Source organism: Pleurodeles waltl, chromosome 2_1 (genome assembly GCF_031143425.1).
Source record: "Pleurodeles waltl isolate 20211129_DDA chromosome 2_1, aPleWal1.hap1.20221129, whole genome shotgun sequence".
NCBI classification, from domain to species: Eukaryota; Metazoa; Chordata; class Amphibia; order Caudata; family Salamandridae; genus Pleurodeles; species Pleurodeles waltl.
Genome location: NC_090438.1, coordinates 314468974 through 314488534, shown reverse-complemented (window position 1 = coordinate 314488534; position 19561 = coordinate 314468974). Strand labels below are relative to the sequence as shown.

General features: G+C 45.2%; 1 protein-coding gene across 1 annotated transcript in view; it reads right to left on the bottom strand.

The window, feature by feature from the left end:
- Positions 1 to 19561, bottom strand: part of LOC138259651 (sodium- and chloride-dependent neutral and basic amino acid transporter B(0+)-like) — a 485427-nt gene that overhangs the window by 64123 nt on the left and 401743 nt on the right. The window contains exon 16 of the mRNA XM_069207516.1: positions 14414 to 14581. Within this exon, the coding sequence (XP_069063617.1) occupies positions 14414 to 14581 (168 nt within the window). The remainder of the gene's footprint in view (positions 1 to 14413; positions 14582 to 19561) is intronic.

Sequence of the window (19561 nt, the reverse complement as noted above, 5' to 3'; positions counted from 1 at the left end):
ATTGGCCCAGGTTCCCCATTAACAAGCATGTAATCCAATGATCGGGTGCACAGTGGTGAACACTGCCTTCTGCCATGACGACTAACGAATTAAGTCACTTCCACTCTCTCATACCCGGATGGCAGGAGGCTGCCATTTTGCTACCACCACGTCACCATAGCCTGGCCAGGGCCTCATCCAGGACCTCAAAATCTCCAACCTTAGTCGCTTACTGTCATGAGTCTAGGATCCTCACATGCACCCATCTTTGGAATTGTGTCCACACTGGGATGCCATCATGACAGAGTTAACTCAGCACACATATGCCTGACAGTGTACTTCATACTTTGCGTTTGTGTTTGTTACCTATGTGTCGCACTTACAAAGATACAGTGACATTATGTGATGCAAGTGTATATTTACACTCAATATGTGTTCTTTCCTCCCCCAGACGTTCAGACCCATGTGGCGACGAAGGGCCCTATCTGTTTACAGACCTCTGGTTGATTTGGAAACTATGGAGGAATGTCACATGATTGTCACCTACAGACTCAATAGAGCTACTGTCCATGATCTCTGTGCATTGATGGACCCTGTACTGAAACCAGCTAATCGGAATCAGCATGCAATTCCTGCAACTGTGCAAGTGATATCTGTACTCCATTTTTTGGATACAGGCTAATTTCAGGTGACAGTGGGCATGGGTGCAGGGGTCTCACAGCCAATGTTCAGCCTCATCCTGTCAAAATTCCTGAATGCATTCGTCCAACACCTGCAAACATATGTCCAGTTTCCCCAAAGGGCTGAACGTCCTGCCATCAAATCTGGATTTTAAGTCTTTGCTAACCTCACCCATGTGATTGGTGCCATTGATGGAACCCACTTAGCTCTCATACCCACAAGAGTGAATGAACAGGCATACAGGAATCGGAAGAACTATCACTCCATGAATATACAACTGGTGTGTACTGTTGACCAGTACATATCACATGTCAATGCCAGGTTCCCAGGCTCAGTCCATGATTCCTTTGTCCTGAGAAACAGCAGTGTACCACACTTGAAGGAACAACTACAGGGGGACAGAGGATGGCTTATTGATGAATGTGTATGACACTGGATCTGTACAAAGCTGACAGCCAGGCAATGTACATGTAAAGTCAGTTTCTTAAGGTCCTGTTTTACCCACTTTTGCGTGTGATTCTGGCTACCCCAACTTGCAATGGCTCCTGACACCTGTGAGGAATCCCAGAACAGATGCAGAGAGGAATTATATTGAGGCCCGTGGATGTACTAGGAAGGTGGTTGAGTGCACCATAGGTCACCTGAAGGCTAGATTTTGTTGCCTCCATCTTTCTGGGGGATCCCTGTGCTATGTATCGTGTTGGCCTGCTGCATGCTACACAACGTGGCTGTGAGGAAAGCTATCCCATTCTGGAAGAGGAATCTGCTGTCCAACCAGCCAAGCAACCTCAGAGAGAGAATGAGAGTGATGGTGAGGAAGAAGAGGGGAAAGATATCAACTCCAGGAACCAGCTGATCCGCCTATACTTCCAGTGACAATGAGGTACTGTTCAATGATGCTGATGTCTTCACTGCATAGTTTCAGTCTGACTAATGTAATTGGTAATATGGTGTCTATAGTCAGTGACACTGTTAACTGATGACTGAAGTGGCATGTGCCAGGTAACCCAATATTATGTACAGTGTTATATACCTCAGACATTACAGTGCGTTGGATCCCCTCCTGCAATAAAGATATGATTCTGAAATTGACTGGCTAATGCATACACACTCACAATTGATATCTCATATTGACGAGGGACATACAATTTGAGTGCATAGGTGTATTTATTAAGTGACAAAATATACATATTTTGTGGGACAGTGATAGGAAGGGGGCACATGGTGCATATCCATACTCAGGTACATATACTCAGCTGTTGGTAGCACTGGGTTTTGTTCCATGTGGCCGTTGATCAATGGTGTGATGGCAGTGGCATGTCAACAAGGCAGCACAGTGGCACACAAGGGAGACAGTTCAGGGCAGAGTCACTTCCTAGCAGTGGTCTTGGCTGGTGTTTCAGTGGCATGTCTAGGTCTGAGGGCACGTTTGCGTGGCTGGAGCTGGGATGCAGGGGTAGGGATGCTGGTTTCCTGTGTGTCCTATAGCAGTGCCACCAGTCCAGTAGCTGCTGCAGATGTAGAGGGCAGGGCAGTGTCCTGGATAGGGGTGGGGGCTTGCAGGTGGGTGCAGAACTCAGGCTGGCTGTGGTACTGGTGTTGCTGGACCCCTGCAATGGAGGCCATGGTGGCATTAAGCTGTCTCCATTGCTCCATGGCCTCCTGGTGGTGTGCTACCTGCAGCCTCTGATTCTGTTCCTATTTGACCAGGATCTGGCCCATCCTGTCCTGGGTATGGTGGTATGCTCCTAGGACCTCAAATATCACCTCCTTGGCTGCTGCATCCATCCATTGGCCGCCCCGCTGGGCCACTGATGTCCTCCCACTGACCCTAGCTCCCTGTGCCTGTGTCCCCTGTACAGGTCTCGCAGTCCCACTTGCACTGGGCCCCTCATCATCCTGCCTGTTGATGGGTGGAGACTCTGGCCTCTGTACATGTGGGCTTCCAGTCCATGGCCGGGAGACACTGGTGTGGGGTCATTTGGCCTGAGCTGATGATGGTGGCTGGGTGGTAGGGCTATCAGTGGTATCCTGGGTGGGGCTGCTGGAGTGTGACGGACTATGTGATGGGCCAGGTTATTCCTCAATTTCCATACATCCCTCTGCACTCTCCTGAGTGGGGCCTCTGTCTTCATGTGGGGTGCTGGCACTCCTTGGTGTTTCTGTCTGGGTGGCATGGGTGGTGGGGCCTGTGGGGAGGGATGGACATGTGGGTGTCAGGTACTTTTTTGGCATTTGATGCACTGCTCTGCCCTGTTTTGTGCTTATATTCCCCTGTCGTGGCATGCAAGGTCCCTTTGTGTACATTTATGTGCCTTTTATGTGTGGGGTGGAGGTGCAATGTGAGTGCTGTAGTGCCACTGAGAATCCATGCAGGGGTAGGTGACTGTGCACAGGGGGCAGGATGGAGGTCTGTTTATGGGACAGTGGGCATGCAGGGTAGTTGGATGAGGTTGTTCTGGACCTGGCTGGGGATGGGGTCCTGGTGGGAGTGAGAGGGGTGAAACATGCATTATAGGTGGGGTGGATGTTTTGGTATAGTGGATGACTTAGCTGAGTCCAGTCCTCCAGTGAGTCCATTGAGGCCCTCCGAGTGTGGGGTTGCCAGGATCTTCTCCTCCCAGTCGGTGTATTCGAGGGGTGTTGGTGGGGGGCCGCCACCAGTCTTTTGTACGGCGATGTTGTGCCTGGAAGTCAACATCAGGACAGTGCGCGCTCTATGGGCGACGTAATGCAAGAAACCAGCTCTTATGAAATGTAATAATTCATGCATTGCATGTTAATGCAGTATGTTAACCTTTTGCATTGCAGAGATTCATGTTGAAAAATCATTAATGCTGTTTGCAATGTATTGTTCATTTTCAAGGCTTTGCTGCAGTATTACAGGGTGTAGTTAGGGTGTGGTCCCTATTCTAAGCCCTTCTACAGTAGAATTCCTTTCTGCAGCCTGGCTTGGTGTGGCACGTGGGCGGGGCCTGGGTCTATTTAAGGGACCCAGCCGAGCTCCATGTGCTCACTATTCAGAGGTCCCAGTGTAGAGCAGCAGCATTTTCCTGAGCTCCTGTTCCGAAGGCATACCCAGGATTTCCAGGCCCTGTCTTCATTTACTTGGTGATCGCCAAGCAGGGCGGTAAGGCGGAGGTCGGGTTAGGCCCCCGACTCTGTTTTCAGAAATACTCAAGTTTTGGGCCTTTTGGTTACATCGCGTGTGCGATGGTTTTCTTGGCATTTAAATCCTGCAGTTTGGATCGGCAGTGTGCGCGATCGTATCTTGGCATTTAAACCTTCATGGTTGAATCGGCAACAGATTGCTCGACTCATTCTTGGCATTTAACTCTTGCAGTTTGGATCGGCAGTGTGGGCAATCGTATTTTGCCATTTAATCCTTCATGGTTGAATCGGCAACAGTGTGCACGATTCATTCTTGGCATTTAACTTTCACAAGTCGGATCGGCAGTGTGTGCAATCGTATCCTGCCATTTAAACCTTGATGGTTGAATCGGCAACAGTGTGCATGGTTCATTCTTGGCATTTAACTTTCACATTTTGGATCAGCAGGGTGCGCGATCATATCCTGGCATTAAAACCTTGATGGTTGAATCAGCAGCAGTGTGCGCGATACATTCTTGGCATTTAACTTTCATAGTTCGGATCGGCAGTGTGCGCGATCATATCCTGGCATTTAAACCTAGATGGTTGAATCGTCAGCAGTGTGCGCGATTCATTCTTGGCATTTAACTTTCACAGTTTGGATCGGCAGTGTGCGCGATTGTATCCTGGCATTTAAACCTTGATGGTTGAATCGGAAACAGTGTGTGCGATTCATTCTTGGCATTTAACTTTCACAGTTCGGTTCGGCAGTGTGTGCAATCATGTTTTGACATTTGAACTTTGATGATCGAATTGGCAGCAGTGTGCGCGATTCCTTTTTGGCAATTAAAACTTCCAACTCAGATCGTCAGAGTGCGCAATCATATTTTGACATTTAGATCCTGATGGTTGAATCAATGGCAGAGTGCGAAAGTCATTCTTGGCATTTAACCCTTGTGTTTCAGATTGGTGGAAAGCGCGATCATTTCTAGACATTGAAATCTTGATGCACAGTTTTGATATTTAAATGTATAATAATTCTTAAGCAATTGAATCTTGAAGATCTAGACAAAGTGTATCCTTGCAGTATCATTCATGAGCTTATCACAGTTTATTTTTAAAAACCAATGTGTTCGTTGATTACTGTTATAGTGTGCCTTTGCAGTATCATTCATGAGCCTAACGCAGTTTATTCCTAAAAACGAAGGTGTTTATTGATCACTGTTATTAAGTAGTGTCTATTCAAAGAATAACTTGAGTCAGTTCAAGGTTCAGAGCCACAGACTGTATTATAAAGAAACGCTAACATTAAAGCTTGCATAGTCCTTATTTATTTTCCAGGTACTCAGAGCTAATAAGGTTATAATGTATGAAGGCTCTTGATCATTCATGTCATCCGTCCATAGCTATCCTGAACAAAGCTTATGAAAGTCAATGTGTATAATCTGATTATTTAACTTTTCCTTCCACAGGTCTCCTTCCCCGCTGTTCCCAACCTAAAACCCCTTCCCCCACTTGGCCATTCTTTAGCTCTGTGCTATAATGGCTAGTAGAGTTTGGAGCTGTCAAGAGGTGGACATATTGGGAACAGGTGCAAACCCAGAGGATCCGGACTCCTTGACACTGGATGCCATTGACCAAACCTTCCGGCGCAGGTCATTCCATCTCTTCCGGATGTCATCCCTTGTGCGTGGATGGTTTCCCAATGCATTGACCTTGTTGACTATTGTCTGCCATAGCTCCATTTTCCTGGCCACGGGTGTCTACTGCACCTGTGCCCCGAATAGTTGTGGCTCGACCCTGAGTATTATATCCACCATGGTCCTTAGCTCCCTATCTGTGAAACGGGGCTGCTTAGAGGGTGCCATGGTGTGTGTTGTGGGTGTATTGGTGAGGGTGCTGTTGTGTGGTTGCGTGTGTGGCTTATAAAGGTGTTTGGGGTTTGTAGGTGTTTTGGTGGTGTATTTGTGCCTGTGACTTGTGTTATGTTGTGTTCAATGTATGCGTGTTGTGTTTTCAATCTCAGTTCTGCTATTGGCGATGAAAAGGATTGTGGAGTATGTGTGTGGGTGTTTTATAGTTATGTGGATGTGTCAGGTGTGTGGGTTTCAAAGTTTCCAATATATGCACTTGATGTTGGTGGGTCCCATTGCTAGCTGTGGTGGTCCGTACCATCAATGGTCTTTTGGCATCCGCTATCCGCCACTCTGATTTGTGCTTCATTATTTGGTGGGCGGAGGATTTGTCTGCATGGCGGTGGCGGGGTGGGGTGTACTGCTTTTCCGCCATTGTGGGCCCTGGCAGTGGGTGGAGGTTGCAGGATTTTTGGAGGTTTGACTTTTTAGTATCATAATTCGGCAGTGTCCAGTCTACCGCCACTGGCGGTCTTCTGTACGCCGTCGCCACAGCGGTCGGCAGTGATTGCCACCAAGTTCATAATGAGGGCCTAAATGTCATGTTTCAATATACCTTGTACTTCCAAAGTGATGCAGCTGTGAACAGAGGAGGGAGCCTGCTCCCACTGCACATCCGGAAAAAACATTTTGATGCATATGCCCCTAGCACCACTTCAGCCTCACCAAGTTAAGTTACATGTTCCCACTATCATGCAAGTATGGTTTATAATAATAAGAATTGTGCCCTGAATGAATGATATGTAAATACAAATTTATTATTGCCATCCTGACACCATTTAGTTGGAAGGATTGTCCCATTAAATGTGATGTTGAACGTTACATGCCTTATAATTCAACTGATTTTCTGCTATAAGTTACACCACACATGTGGTACACATGTGGTTCAGTAGCTTGTGGGATTTGGTGTGCACAAAGATGAGAGGAGGGCTTAACTGATTTACCCCACAAGCTGTTTCCATCAAGGTATGATTTGTTCTGCAGAGCCCTGAAGCTAAGAGATTAGGAGGCTTATTAATGGCAGTGGATTAGGTTTATTAACACCATTGGATCAGGATTTTCCTTTAGTATTGCTTCCAACCTTCTGCAACAATTACAATGAACTAGAGACATAGGGGCCAATTACGATCTCAGTGACAAGCTGTTGTTAAGGTGGTGACCTCACCCTCGGCGTATTACGATGTTTCTAATGTGATGGCTGGCGGAAATGTATTGTGATGTTTCCGCTGGTCAGCTCAGTGGAAACAGTGTGGCAGCATTGGCTATGGCCCCCTTAGGGAGCCAAGGCCAATGCCATTGCATGCCAGCACCTTCAGAATGCACACTGCCTGCAAAGCAGGCAATGTACATTCCCAGGGCGATGTCAGGAGGGTCTCTGCACTGGCTTCTGACAGTTTTCATAGCAGCAAAACCACCATGGAAAATCTGGCGGAAAGTATGGTTGTGAACAGCATGGCGGTGCCGCACTCGGCACCGCCGTGGCTGACCACTACTCTGACTGCCACCAACCCATCGGGATCCCTTATCCTCCTGGAGGCAGTGGTCTCCTGGCGGTCCGACCTCCAGGATCATGATCTGGTGGTTAGACTGCCAGGAATGTGGTGGTGCGACTTCCACCACAGGTTTAGCGGTCCTCGGACTGCCAAACTCGGAAGGAGGCCCATACTCCGTAAAAGAACATTGAGTTATGACTGTGCCCATAATTTGAGTTCTTGAGTTCTGGCAATGGACCAACATTTGTTTCTGAGGGACCAAAGGTCTTTTGTAAGGCTCTTGGGAACATGCAAAGTATGCACTGTGCCTACCATTCTCCAGCAGCGAGCACAGTAAATCACAAGAATGGTGTAGTGAAAAATGAAATTGGAAGGATCTGTGAATCTGCTGAAAGTTTCTGGATTGGTGCACTACTATTTGCTATACTGGCCAGGAGAAGTACTTCTGATGGAGTGGTAAACTGGACCCACCTGAAATACTGTTTGAGTAGCCTACGCACATGTGTTTCACTGTCAGTATCTGATGAGGTGCTTTTACAATCATCTCAAATGGCATTATTTGTCAGGTGCTGCAGGCCCTTCCTGCTGCAACTACACCAGCTGGACATGATCTCCAACTCGGGGATTGAGCCTGGGTAACCTGTGAAGTAACAACGAGGACAAGGGGCACCATCAGCTTAATCACCTGCAGTTCTGGCAGAAAGACCTCACTAGAACCTCTAGTCTGATGTTTTAGAGTACCTGACCTCCATTGTAGAGTAACTGTTGCCTCAGGTACTGGTGATCCCTGACCCAACAAATAAGGAAGAGGAAATTGAGGTTTGTTTTGCAATTGATTGAGAGAGCGATGTCTGACACTTCTTCAAGGCCCACAAAGAAATTGCTATGGGTATCAATGGTTTTCTGTCTGCTACTGTACTTTTCATGGCATATACTGATTTCACTCAAATATCCCATACATTGGCTGAATGACACTGAGACTTGAAAGTTGAGGCTTTGAACTTCTTTTCCAGATTGACAATACAACTCAACATCAAGGGGATCACCAAACGTGGTTTGAGAAAAAAAAGAACAGTGTTGAATTGCAAGTGAACTATGATACATAATTACATGTATTTTTACATGTATATTTGCACACATCTGCTCCAATAGTGTCTAGTAGTTAATTAATTACAGAATAATATGCCACATTACCTATACCAGATGTGAAGGAAACTTATCAACATGACAGTTCTATTAACAGTCTGATGAGCGTTGCTATTGCTAATGACAAATTATAGAGATTCCAAGTTTAGGGTTACTAATAGGAGGAGTGGGTTGTTCTAATGTTAAGAAGAGACCAGTGATCAGTGGCTCCGCTGTGCATCTTAGGTTTCCATTAGAAATGTCCCAGGTCTAACATCCATCAAACCAGAAAAAGCAGTATAAAATGACAGCCACATTACACCCTAACATTATAGATGACAGACAGAATATTGAGGCCTAAACACTGATGGATGTGGAGCAGTGCTGGGAGAAGTAGGACCACCAAATAATCATTAAAGATCAGAGGAGAAGATGGGGAAGTGTGTTGTATTTTACATTGAATCCATCTTGTCCTGTTCATGTTTGTGATATTTTGACTGGATATTTTGATGATTGTGTAATTTCTGTACCTTCAAATCAGCATCACACCATGTATCTAGTTATAATGATGAAGTAATCATTATTTCTGTGTCACAATTGGATGTGCATGCTCACGCCTTTTGTGGTTCACATAAATAAAAGACCAAATGGAAATTCCGCAAATTGGGCATGCAGCTGTCAAGCAATTGTCCCCATGAGTTCATGTATAAACCTTTTCCTATGAAATCTTGAGGTGTCTGTGTTCTTTTATAGATTTTCTATACAATGACCAAGAGAGCTAAATATATAACACCCCAGAGAGGAAATCAGTTATTAAGTCACATGGATTACACCTACAACCAAGAAAGTGCATCAACAGAAAATGTGAATTGGAAATGTTCCAAATATTAATCTAATGCATGCTATGGGAGAGCCACTATGAAAGATGATGCTGCAAGTAACGTAAGAAAACACAACCACCCTCCAAATGTGACAGAAGTAGAATTAAAGGCGGTATTGCAGGATATAAAAGAGGCAGGCACTAGCACCCAGGAACCCACAGCCAGAATCCTAAAAGATAAACATCCTCATTACAACCCTGGTGGTCAAAGATCGCCAAGGCTGTTTTGGAGATTGTACCGCCAACAGGCTGGCGGTACAATCTTGCTGATTATGACCGCGGCAGAAGCGCTGCGGTTGCACCACTGGGACCGGCGGTTTACCGCCATGGTTGTCCCGGCGGTTTCAATCCGCCAGGGCAGCGCTGCTTGCAGCACTGCCCAGGGGATTACGAGTCCCCTTCCTGCCAGCCTGTCCATGGCGGTAGAGACCACCATGGAAAGACTGGTGGGAAGGGGAGTCGTGTGGCCCCTGGGGGCCCCTGCACTGCCCATGCACTTGGCATGGGCAGTGCAGGGGCCCCCAGGCACAGCCCCACACTGCTTTTCACTGTCTGCAGAGCAGACAGTGAAAAGCGCGATGGGTGCAGTTGCACCCGTTGCACAACCGCAACACCACAGGCTCCATCAGGAGCCGACTCCCATGTAGCGGCCGACATCCCCGCTGGGCCGCGGGGATGTCAAAATGGGGCCGGCAGAAGTGAGGCCGCATTAGCGGCCGCACGGCGGTTAAACCTTGGCCGGAGGCGGAGGCCGCCCGCAAAGGTTGTAATGAGGCCAATACTCCCTAAAGCCCCTGAACACATCACAGAACAACTACCACCTATACCCAATGTAAAACGTTTAATTGCATAAGCTAAAAAAGCCACCAGGAACACTCCTCCTGCCCTTAGAAGATACAAAGACATACAAATACTTGAACATTTAAAAATGTTTCCTGGTATATAAAAACCTAAACAATGATACATAAATACTAAAGTTTTGTACCGGAGATAACTTACTAAAACCAATCCTTTCCAATCCTGGATAATGGATGGGATCTTCAATATGAGCTCCAAACCATTCCCTCAGACATATACTATGGTAGATATCAAAACACAAATATCACTTTTATATATGCGCTACTACCAAATAAACAAAACAGCACTTACTATGAACATGTAAACCACATTAAACATAAAACAACTACTACCCACAAAAAAAGACTCAGACTTTGAACAAGCCATGATTCAAACCACTTTGAAAATGTACCGCCACACAGCCATACAGGCTGTTACTTTCATTTCAATCAAAGCATATGGAGACACCTCCAACAATCTGCGCTACGGGCTTCATTACGAGGCTGGCGGTCTTCAGACCACCAGCGCCGCAGTAGCAGTCAGGACTGCAACTGCTGTGGTGGTCAACTGCCACATAAAGACCCTGGCGGTCGTGGTTCCGCCAGCATGGGTGATCCCGGCGGAGGAAAAGATCGCAATCTGCCAGGACAGCGCTGCATGCAGTGTTGCCCTGCGGATGATGACGGTATTCTCTGCCAGCCTTTTCATGGCAGTTTCACTGCCATGAAAGGGCTGGTGGAGACCAGGTGCAGGGGATCACAGGGGGTGCCTTGCACTGCCCATGTACATGGCATAGGCAGTGCAGGTGTCCCCCTGCCCAGCACCGTTGCAATGTTCATTGCTGCGCAAACAGTGAACATTGCAAAGGTGCTGGTGCACCCTGCAGGGTCCAGCATTGCCGCTGGCTCGATTACGAGCTGGTGACAATGCTGTAGCTTGTTTCCCGATAGGCGTGCGTAGTGGGAAACTCTTAATATGTCCGGTCGGTTGGTCGCCACTACGGTGGCAGCCACTCTATCGGCAGTTTGGCGAATGGGCTTTCTTGTCCACCTAACTCATACTGAGGGCCTAAGTGTAGAGTATATTACAAACAACCAATTTGCCTTGAAATAAAAAAATGATGGTACTAGCAAGTGTCCTTGTCACGGAAGAAGGTAACCACTACTGTTTATTATTAGAAAGCCATTACTACCAGCAAACTGAACACAAACTACGCCCCCTAATGGACTACTTGAAAGTCACTTGAATTGGCAGACTGCATCGATTGGGACAGATGCCAACTGAAATTCCATGTGCCGTGTTGGAATGTCTAAGCAAAACTCGATACGCAGAAAGAGAGTGACAAATGAACTCTGTAGAAAATTCCACCTTTTGTTAGTGTGCATCTGAGCCCAACGGTAAGTTAAGGAGGATAGGAAAATATAACAAAACTACATTTTCAAAAATTGCACACACTAGGAAATCTTTCATTTGACTACAGTACCTTTGTGGTCCTGAATGGTTGATTATGAGAATTTGTTTGGCATGGCAGATGTGAGACGTTTGGTGTAAAATATCACATTTATTGTCTGTCTTCCTTGTACAACAATATGCCCTTGAGACAGAAAGAGCCAGGATCATTAGAATGTGTATGCTTTCCATAGTTCTGACCTCTTTGAATAGAAAGTGAAAACATAGGCCCTCATTCTGACCTTGGCGGGCGGCGGAGGCCGCCCGCCAAAGTCCCGCCGTCAGGTTACCGTTCCGCGGTCGAAAGACCGCGGCGGTAATTCTGACTTTCCCGCTGGGCGCGACGGCCCGCCAGCCCAGCGGGAAAGAGGCTTCCACGATGAAGCCGGCTCGGAATCGAGCCGGCGGAGTGGAAGCTGTGCGACGGGTGCAGTTGCACCTGTCGCGTATTTCACTGTCTGCGCAGCAGACAGTGAAATACATTTAGGGGCCCTCTTACGGGGGCCCCTGCAATGCCCATGCCAGTGGCATGGGCACTGCAGGGGCCCCCAGGGGCCCCGCGACCCCCCCTACCGCCATCCGGTTCCCGGCGGTCTGGATGGCGGTAGGGGGGGTCGGAATCCCCTCGGCGGCGCAGCAAGCTGCGCCGCCTTGGAGGATTCAATGGGGCGGCGGTACACTGGCGGGAGACCGCCAGTGGTGCCGGTCCGACCGCGGCTTTACCGCCGCGGTCGGAATCCCCATTGGAGCACCGCCGGCCTGTCGGCGGTGCTCCCGCGGTCCTCCACCCTGGCGGTCTTTGACCGCCAGGGTCAGAATGACGCCATAGTCTTGTCAATAAATTGCAGAATGATGTTTTTCCAAAGTTTTTCACAATGGAAGTCTGTTTGGGAGGCTTGCATACATAAGTACCACAGGGACACATAGGGATGTTTATCAGAAGCACTTGCTTGCAAACAGTTTACACTCTGAGAAATCAACTGATGTATGGCCGATGTTCGTGATGGGCTGACCATCAGTCCTAGCACAATAGGGCTATCATTAGAATTATAATGGAAATTCACACTTTGTGTTTGGCATTTTCATATGGGTGCATGGCATTAGAAGAGATTCACCCAAATATGTAGTTCCTCATGTCTCTGTACGATAGGTACACAAGCTATACAGATTTTCCATGACATTGAGGTCCTTACAGGTGCAAAAATTGACACAATCCCTGTCAACAATTTAAAAATGAATTTGGTTGAAGATTCCCCTTTAGGGAATCTGATTTGGGAGTCATTAAGAGAGAACCCCCTTCTTCTACCCACGTGAACTAATGCAATGTTCCATACAATTTCCCTCCCTCAAAGCACTTACTCCTATGTTGTTACGGAAAACACTTACATGTTTATTGGGGGTTATGACCATAAAACTCTTGGCTAATTACTACAAAATTCCTCATGTTTGTGTGTTCAGAGCATTCTGCATGACGTACATCCAACAGTTTGCTAAGCATCCCTTTCTTGGCCACTTTCTTGTCACAACTGCAGATACTTTCCCAATAGTACTTAGGCATTTCAGTTTGTTTCTGGCAATAAGCAATTAGGATTTTGGACATCAAACTTACTAGCCCTGGTTAAAACTTCCTTATCTGGATTCCACAAAAGGATTCCTAACAAGCACAAATTGATGTAGTACTGCAGCTTTCTCCACCATTAATGTTGAAAATTCTATAAGAGTAAATCTAACTCAAGAGGAGCAAATTGGGCAATACTAGGTGTGGTTAGTTTTACAATTTGTGAACTGCTGCAAGCATGTACATTTTTGGGAAAACTCATATCAGACTGTTTTGCACTCTAAGAATGATAGGAACATTTTAAGGTGGAGGTGCAACAAGTCATTTCTAGATTTAGTGGGGATGTTTGGGAAGATATTTCTCCTTGGGAAAATATTTTCTCTGTGAAATGTGAATTTGCACATCATGTAGTATTTCCTGCACCCGGGGACTATGATCCCTTGATATATGTCGCGGTAGTATGTTTACAGCTGTGTAGAACTATTAACGTTAAGTGATAGGACAGTCTCTGCATTCCTAAAAATGCTATACGCAAAACTACACTTGTAGTTTGTGAAAAGCAAACAAATGGTAAACTAATACCAAAAGTGTAAGTTTACCTTTGTGCATAGGGTCCAATATGTTTAAAACCTTTTAAGGAACAAACGAAGAAAAAGGAAGATACGTCTCAGTTTGATGCTATAGAATGATATACCCACATGGTATAAATATTGATGTAAAATGTTTATTATTGCTACAATAGGAAATTAGTCTGAGTGAACTTACAACTATGATATACATATGCATTGTACTTAACTTGGGCCGGTGGTTGCTGGGAGGCACCACCAGTACTTATTTCAGGAAACTGTACTCTTTACAGACTTCCACAGTGTTCCAGTCCCATTCTGCAGCTGCTTCAATATACAGATTAGCATGAAACACTGAAGAATCCCTTCTCTAATTTCTATATGGCTCATGGAAAATGACATAGGACAGCAAATGTAGTTATACCTTTTTTAGGCCCATGGAGATTAAGTGATCAACCAAGAAACACAGGAGGTTGAACCTAAGCCAGGGCTCAACCATGGTTCCCAGTTCCAAAGTTAGCAGCTGAGGCCTTCAGGCCACATTTTCATGTTTACCATTATCAGCAGTCCACAAGTTATAATGGAAATAAAAGATGCATCCCTGTCCAGCCTGGTTAAGTATAGAGCAAGGAATATGCCATCAGGAGAAGAATTAATGACCTCTCACCCTTTTGCTCATACACTCTGCACAATCAACCTTGAGTATAAGCACTTTTAATGCTACAAATCAAGACCTGTACATGGAGTTAGTGACAGGGTTATAAAGTAATTGCATTTCTTTTAAAAAAAAGGCTTTCAAACTATACAGTGTAATTGGGTCTTTACATTGCTTATAACCTTACCTGAAATAAAGTTCCATCTGCAGCCCATACTTTGTATATGGCCACCACCGGAATCCAGATGATTGTGAATGCAGTCAAACACCAGCCTAAATTTAACCCCCAGGTGGGGTACACAATGGAACCATAACTGGGTAGTTCAATGGTTACCAAAGACCAGATTAGAATAGCCTGTTATAAATAAATAAAGAGGAGCACAGTTAGTACTTAAGTGACATTTGCTATAATAATTTTAAGGAGTTTTTTCTGTTTAGTGTTAAAAGGCTATTTAACATAAAGCATTTTAACAAAAGCAGAAATTATTTTAAGATATTCAATCTCAATCTTTTGTATCCCATGCAGACTACACTGCATTAACATAGAATAAACAGTGGAAGTCCCCACGGTGTAGTTATGGTTAGGTCAGAGTTTCAATAAGAAGTTTATTTTGTTTCTTCAATAAATTTGGCACCATTTGACAAAATGTTGGAAAATGTGTTATTGGTAAGGGCAGGTAAGTACCTACACTTAGCATTAGGCTACCAACCTCCACTTAGGTCCAGTTAGGTCTCAATAAATTAAACCTAGCTCAACCCTTGGTAGATGGCAACGAGAGACAAGGCTGAACTTAGGAGACAAATGTGTATAGCATTTAAAAATCACAAAACAGTAAATAAGTAAAATACAAAACACATAAAAAGCCAGCACCAATTTAAAAACAATAGATTATATTTTTATCTTTATAATGACACCAAAATAATTAAAATCTGATAACGGGAACCGGAGATATGAATTTTTAAAGGATTAATGGTTTCTAGCGCATAGAAACAAAAAGTGCCAATCTGGTCATCTGGTCGCACCTCGACTGGGGCAAATTCAAAGTTTGAGGCTGACCGCGATAGAGCCCTGCTCGGCTACAGCTCGCAGGAGGCTTCAGTCAAAAGTTTACCTTCGGACGAAGTTGTTTTCTTTAAGATTTTTTTCAGCAGGACAAGGTCGCCAGTCCAATCTGACCTCCTGGAACTCGTCGCGGGAGACCTCGTGGAGATTTTTACCTTTGGACCTAGTCATTTTTTCGAGGTGAAAATCCTTCGACCGGGGCAAACCTGAATCTTGATCCAACGTCCTTGGAGCCCTCTACGGATATGCACCTGGGAGGTCAACTTCCTACGTTCGGACTTAGTCACTTTTCTTCTCCAGGACAAACCTGCAAATCAGGCCATGTCGTGGTTGAGGCAAACCGGCTAGAGTTGCCGCAGTGGATTGGTATATTTCTGGAGCTTTCTGGAGCTTTTTTCCAAATGTTCTCCAAACTTCTGGATCTTCTTCCTGATGTTCTTTTAAGGTTCTTTTGAGGGTCACAGCTCACCCCAAGGCTCCAGAAGCTCTGAGATGCTCCTTGAGGGTGCGGACTACAACTCCTAGAATGAATCTGGTGCAAACTCCGAAACCGCCACTGGTCAGTAGTCAGCTGGTCAGTTTCTTCAGGAGTTGGTTCAGGGGACTCTGGTTAACAATTTTTCACCTGAAGAAAACAGGGAGTCACTCCTTGAACCAGTTGAAGCCAGGCAAAGTCCTTCCTGTGGTGGAGCCCAAGTGTGCAGCTGGTGCAGTCCTCCAGAGTGCAGTGTCCAGGTACAGGTCATGGGTCCAGCAAGACAGTCCTTCTTCTGTAGTTCTTCCTTGTTGGATTCTGGTAGGGATCTGAAGCGTGGGTGCAGTTCTGCCAGTTTTATCCTTACTTCTGGGTGAAAAAAAGGAGGGTACTTGTTCTCCAATAATTGCAGGGCCCTTCCCCCGGTGATTACCACTTCCTGGGAAGTGTGACAAAAATCAATCCCAGGGAGCAACAGTGCTCAAAAATCCATCATGGCTAAAAGTGATTTTTGGAGGTTACATCTGGATGAGCCCACTCACTGGTGCGGCTAAAAACCTTAAACACACCCTTCTCCTGCCCTCTCCTCATCTAATCAGGGGGGCGCCTAATTGTCTGGGTTTGCAGGATGTGAGGAAGGTGCTGGGTTGCTCCAAATGTCCTTCTCTGGCTTTGAAAAGCAGTTTGGCAGCCTGCCCCCTTCCTGCCTCTCCATCTGCTGAGGGAAGATCTCCTCCCCAAGGCAGATCTCTTTGTGTTGAGCCAGGCTTCACACCGCATCAAGGCAGCCTGGCCAATCAGAGCAAAGCAGCAAAACACTGCAGGGCTGTATTATAACAATAATTTGATACCAACCTTAAGGTATCTAATACGCAAAGGGACTTTATAAATTAAAATAAAGTCTCCCCATTATGGCCTATGAAGGCCATTCACTACAATGAGGGAAAAACAAATTTGGCTGTTTTACCTCACCAGGGCTTACAAAACTATTTTCATAAGGTCCCTGCTTATAGTTATATGGCACCCAGCCCTAGGGGTACATAGGACACACCTTAGGGGTGACGTATATGTAAACATAAGGTAGTTCAAGACTTTGTAACTACTTTTAATTTGCACGTAACTTTAATTTAAAAGCAGCCAGCAAGGCAGGTCTGCCTTTAAAATGACACTGGGCACCTATGGGTGCACTGCCTATGCTAGGGTCCCTAAACCTACATCCCATACCATTTAATAGGGACTTACAGGTAGGTTGACTTAGCCAATTATAATTATCCTAATTTGCATACTGGTTTTACACAGAGCACAGGCCCTGGGACTGGTTAGCAGTACCCAGGGTACCAATAGAGAAAACATCTGCAAAAAGTGAAAAATGGGGGCAAAAAGTCAGGGGGCCTCTGCAATCAGCCCTGTTTTCTAACACAAATTTTATCTAAAACAAAAAAAAAAACTTAAACTCCATCACGTTTCATGCCAATTGTCAAGCAGGAACCAAGAAAAAAGGTGTGGTCCCAAAAATGCGTTATCCCATGCTAATTTGTGTAGGAAAGTTTGCTCTACAATTGAGAGAAACAATGGCTGACCTGAATTACTCAAAATTTAGCAAGAGTGACTTTGTTATTTGGGGTAAATCTATGTAGCATTTTTTAAGAAATTAGCAATTAAAAAGGTGCCAAGAGTTGGCATGACGGACTAATGCTATCAAAAAGTTAGAGTATCTGGACCATTGATGTCAAGATATACTCTGATTGGCCCATTCACAATGGATGGGCAGAACCTCAATGTCTGGCCACATCTTGGAGAATATTTAGTGGCAACAATTACAGGACCTTGTGACTTGGTCCAAAAATCCTACAAAAAAAAAATCAAAGGATACATATGGGGGAAGGGTGGACACATACTGCTCCCCAGATTTTTTTTTTTTGTTATTTGCATTCAGAGAGTTCCAGAAAGCACAAACATAATCCATGGGTATTAAGGGCTGTACATAAATAACGCTACCACATTTCATAACATGTATTATCAGTAGCACAAATAAACCTGTACCATGACATATAAAATAAAATGCAACATAAGAAATCAACCTATAAGGATAGGCTTAATGGTTCCCCCTTCTCTTTTCTGGTGTCATGACACAGAGGTCTACTGAGAAGACTATGGTTCTCTGAGAAGGTAACCTGAAGTAGATAGAACATAATATAGAACCATGTGCAAGGAATCTGTCTCATAAAATCATTTTGACTTCTTTCTTAAAGGAGGCTTACAGATTTGGTTTGATCTCCAATAGCAGGAAGTTCCATACTCTTGCAGCAGACCCGGAGACAGTGCGTGTGCAGGTCTTCTTTTTGTTAATTTAGGAGGTTCCAGCAGAAGATATTTCATGCTCTAAAGGGAGTAACAGACTCCTCTGAACAAACTTGAGCTAATTTGCGAGGTGTCTGGGTGCCTCACGGTGCAGGGCTGTATGCGTCAGACATGCTATCCTCACTTGGATCCTGGCTTCTATTGAGAGCTAATGTAGAGGGTGTCACATGGGTGAAGCCCCTTATACCTGTAATTAATGTTGCTGTTGCATTTAGGGCTGCCTTTAGTGTTGCAGCATGTGATGTTGGTACACCAGTTGAAGTTTTAATCCTGTAGTCTAATCTAGACACTACCAGGTATTGAACTGTGATCTGGACGTCTTGTGGTAGTACAAAAGATTTTACCTTCTTCAGTAGGTTAAGTTGGCAGACTACAGTGTGTGGATGCTCTGATGTGTGCTTGTAATGTAAGGCTTCCAACAAGAGTTATCCACAGAGAGATTTGACAGTGATGTGAAAGTCAAAGTAAGATAATTTTTTATATTTGAGGCACTGTATTGTGGTATCAGTTCCTGTTAATGTGGTATTTAGAGACACACACCCCTGTGGTACCTGAAAAAAGTGTTTAGCTGTGCACACAGAGAGCTTACCATTTGAAGTGGGGGTGAGTTGAACACCCATGGGGGTTGGACACCCGCTGGGGGTTTGGGTGCAGAGCATAGCCATAAGCCAGACTCAGGGGCAACCTCCGCAGTGCACATTCAAATACTGTGCTTAGCAAGGGGTTAGCTGCTCACTCCAGGTTGGGCACAAGGCCTGGCCAGAAAACAAACTTTTGAAATAAAAGATTATTCTTTTGTCACTTCTTGTCACAATGGCTGAGTCTCAAAGGCAATGCAGTGTTAGGTCTGACAGACCATTCTGATCATGGGATATATTGGGTTTGTAGCTTGTCCAAAAACATGTGGTACCCAAAGCAAACTACTGAGATGCACCTTACAAAGGTTGTTCATTATGAGCAGATTACACAGAAATTCATATGGTAAAATATAAATAATGAAACAAGGGTATGGAGCAAACCTATCTATTTTTAAATGTGCAAAACATGCTGAGTGTAGGACCAATAGGTATTTATACACATTTTAACTTGTGGTTAACCATGCTATCATGTGATTCAGAGAGCATTAAGCTAAATGTCTTCTTTCTTACACAATAGCTTACAATGTGAAGACACAAATTCAGAGACATCCAATTGGTAAAATCACATGTGTGGGTGGGTTTAGCACCTGTGACACAAAATGGTCACAGGTGGCCCCACACCTGACACACATCCACACACCCAACACACACCTACTCACTGCACTTTATAACACACCCTTAGGCAACCCACAATCTTTTGTAACCAGAATGCCACTCACAGCCAGACACCAGCAAAGAAATCATTTCTATCTAAACAAACAACAGACACCCCTACACATTACACACAGCACACATCCA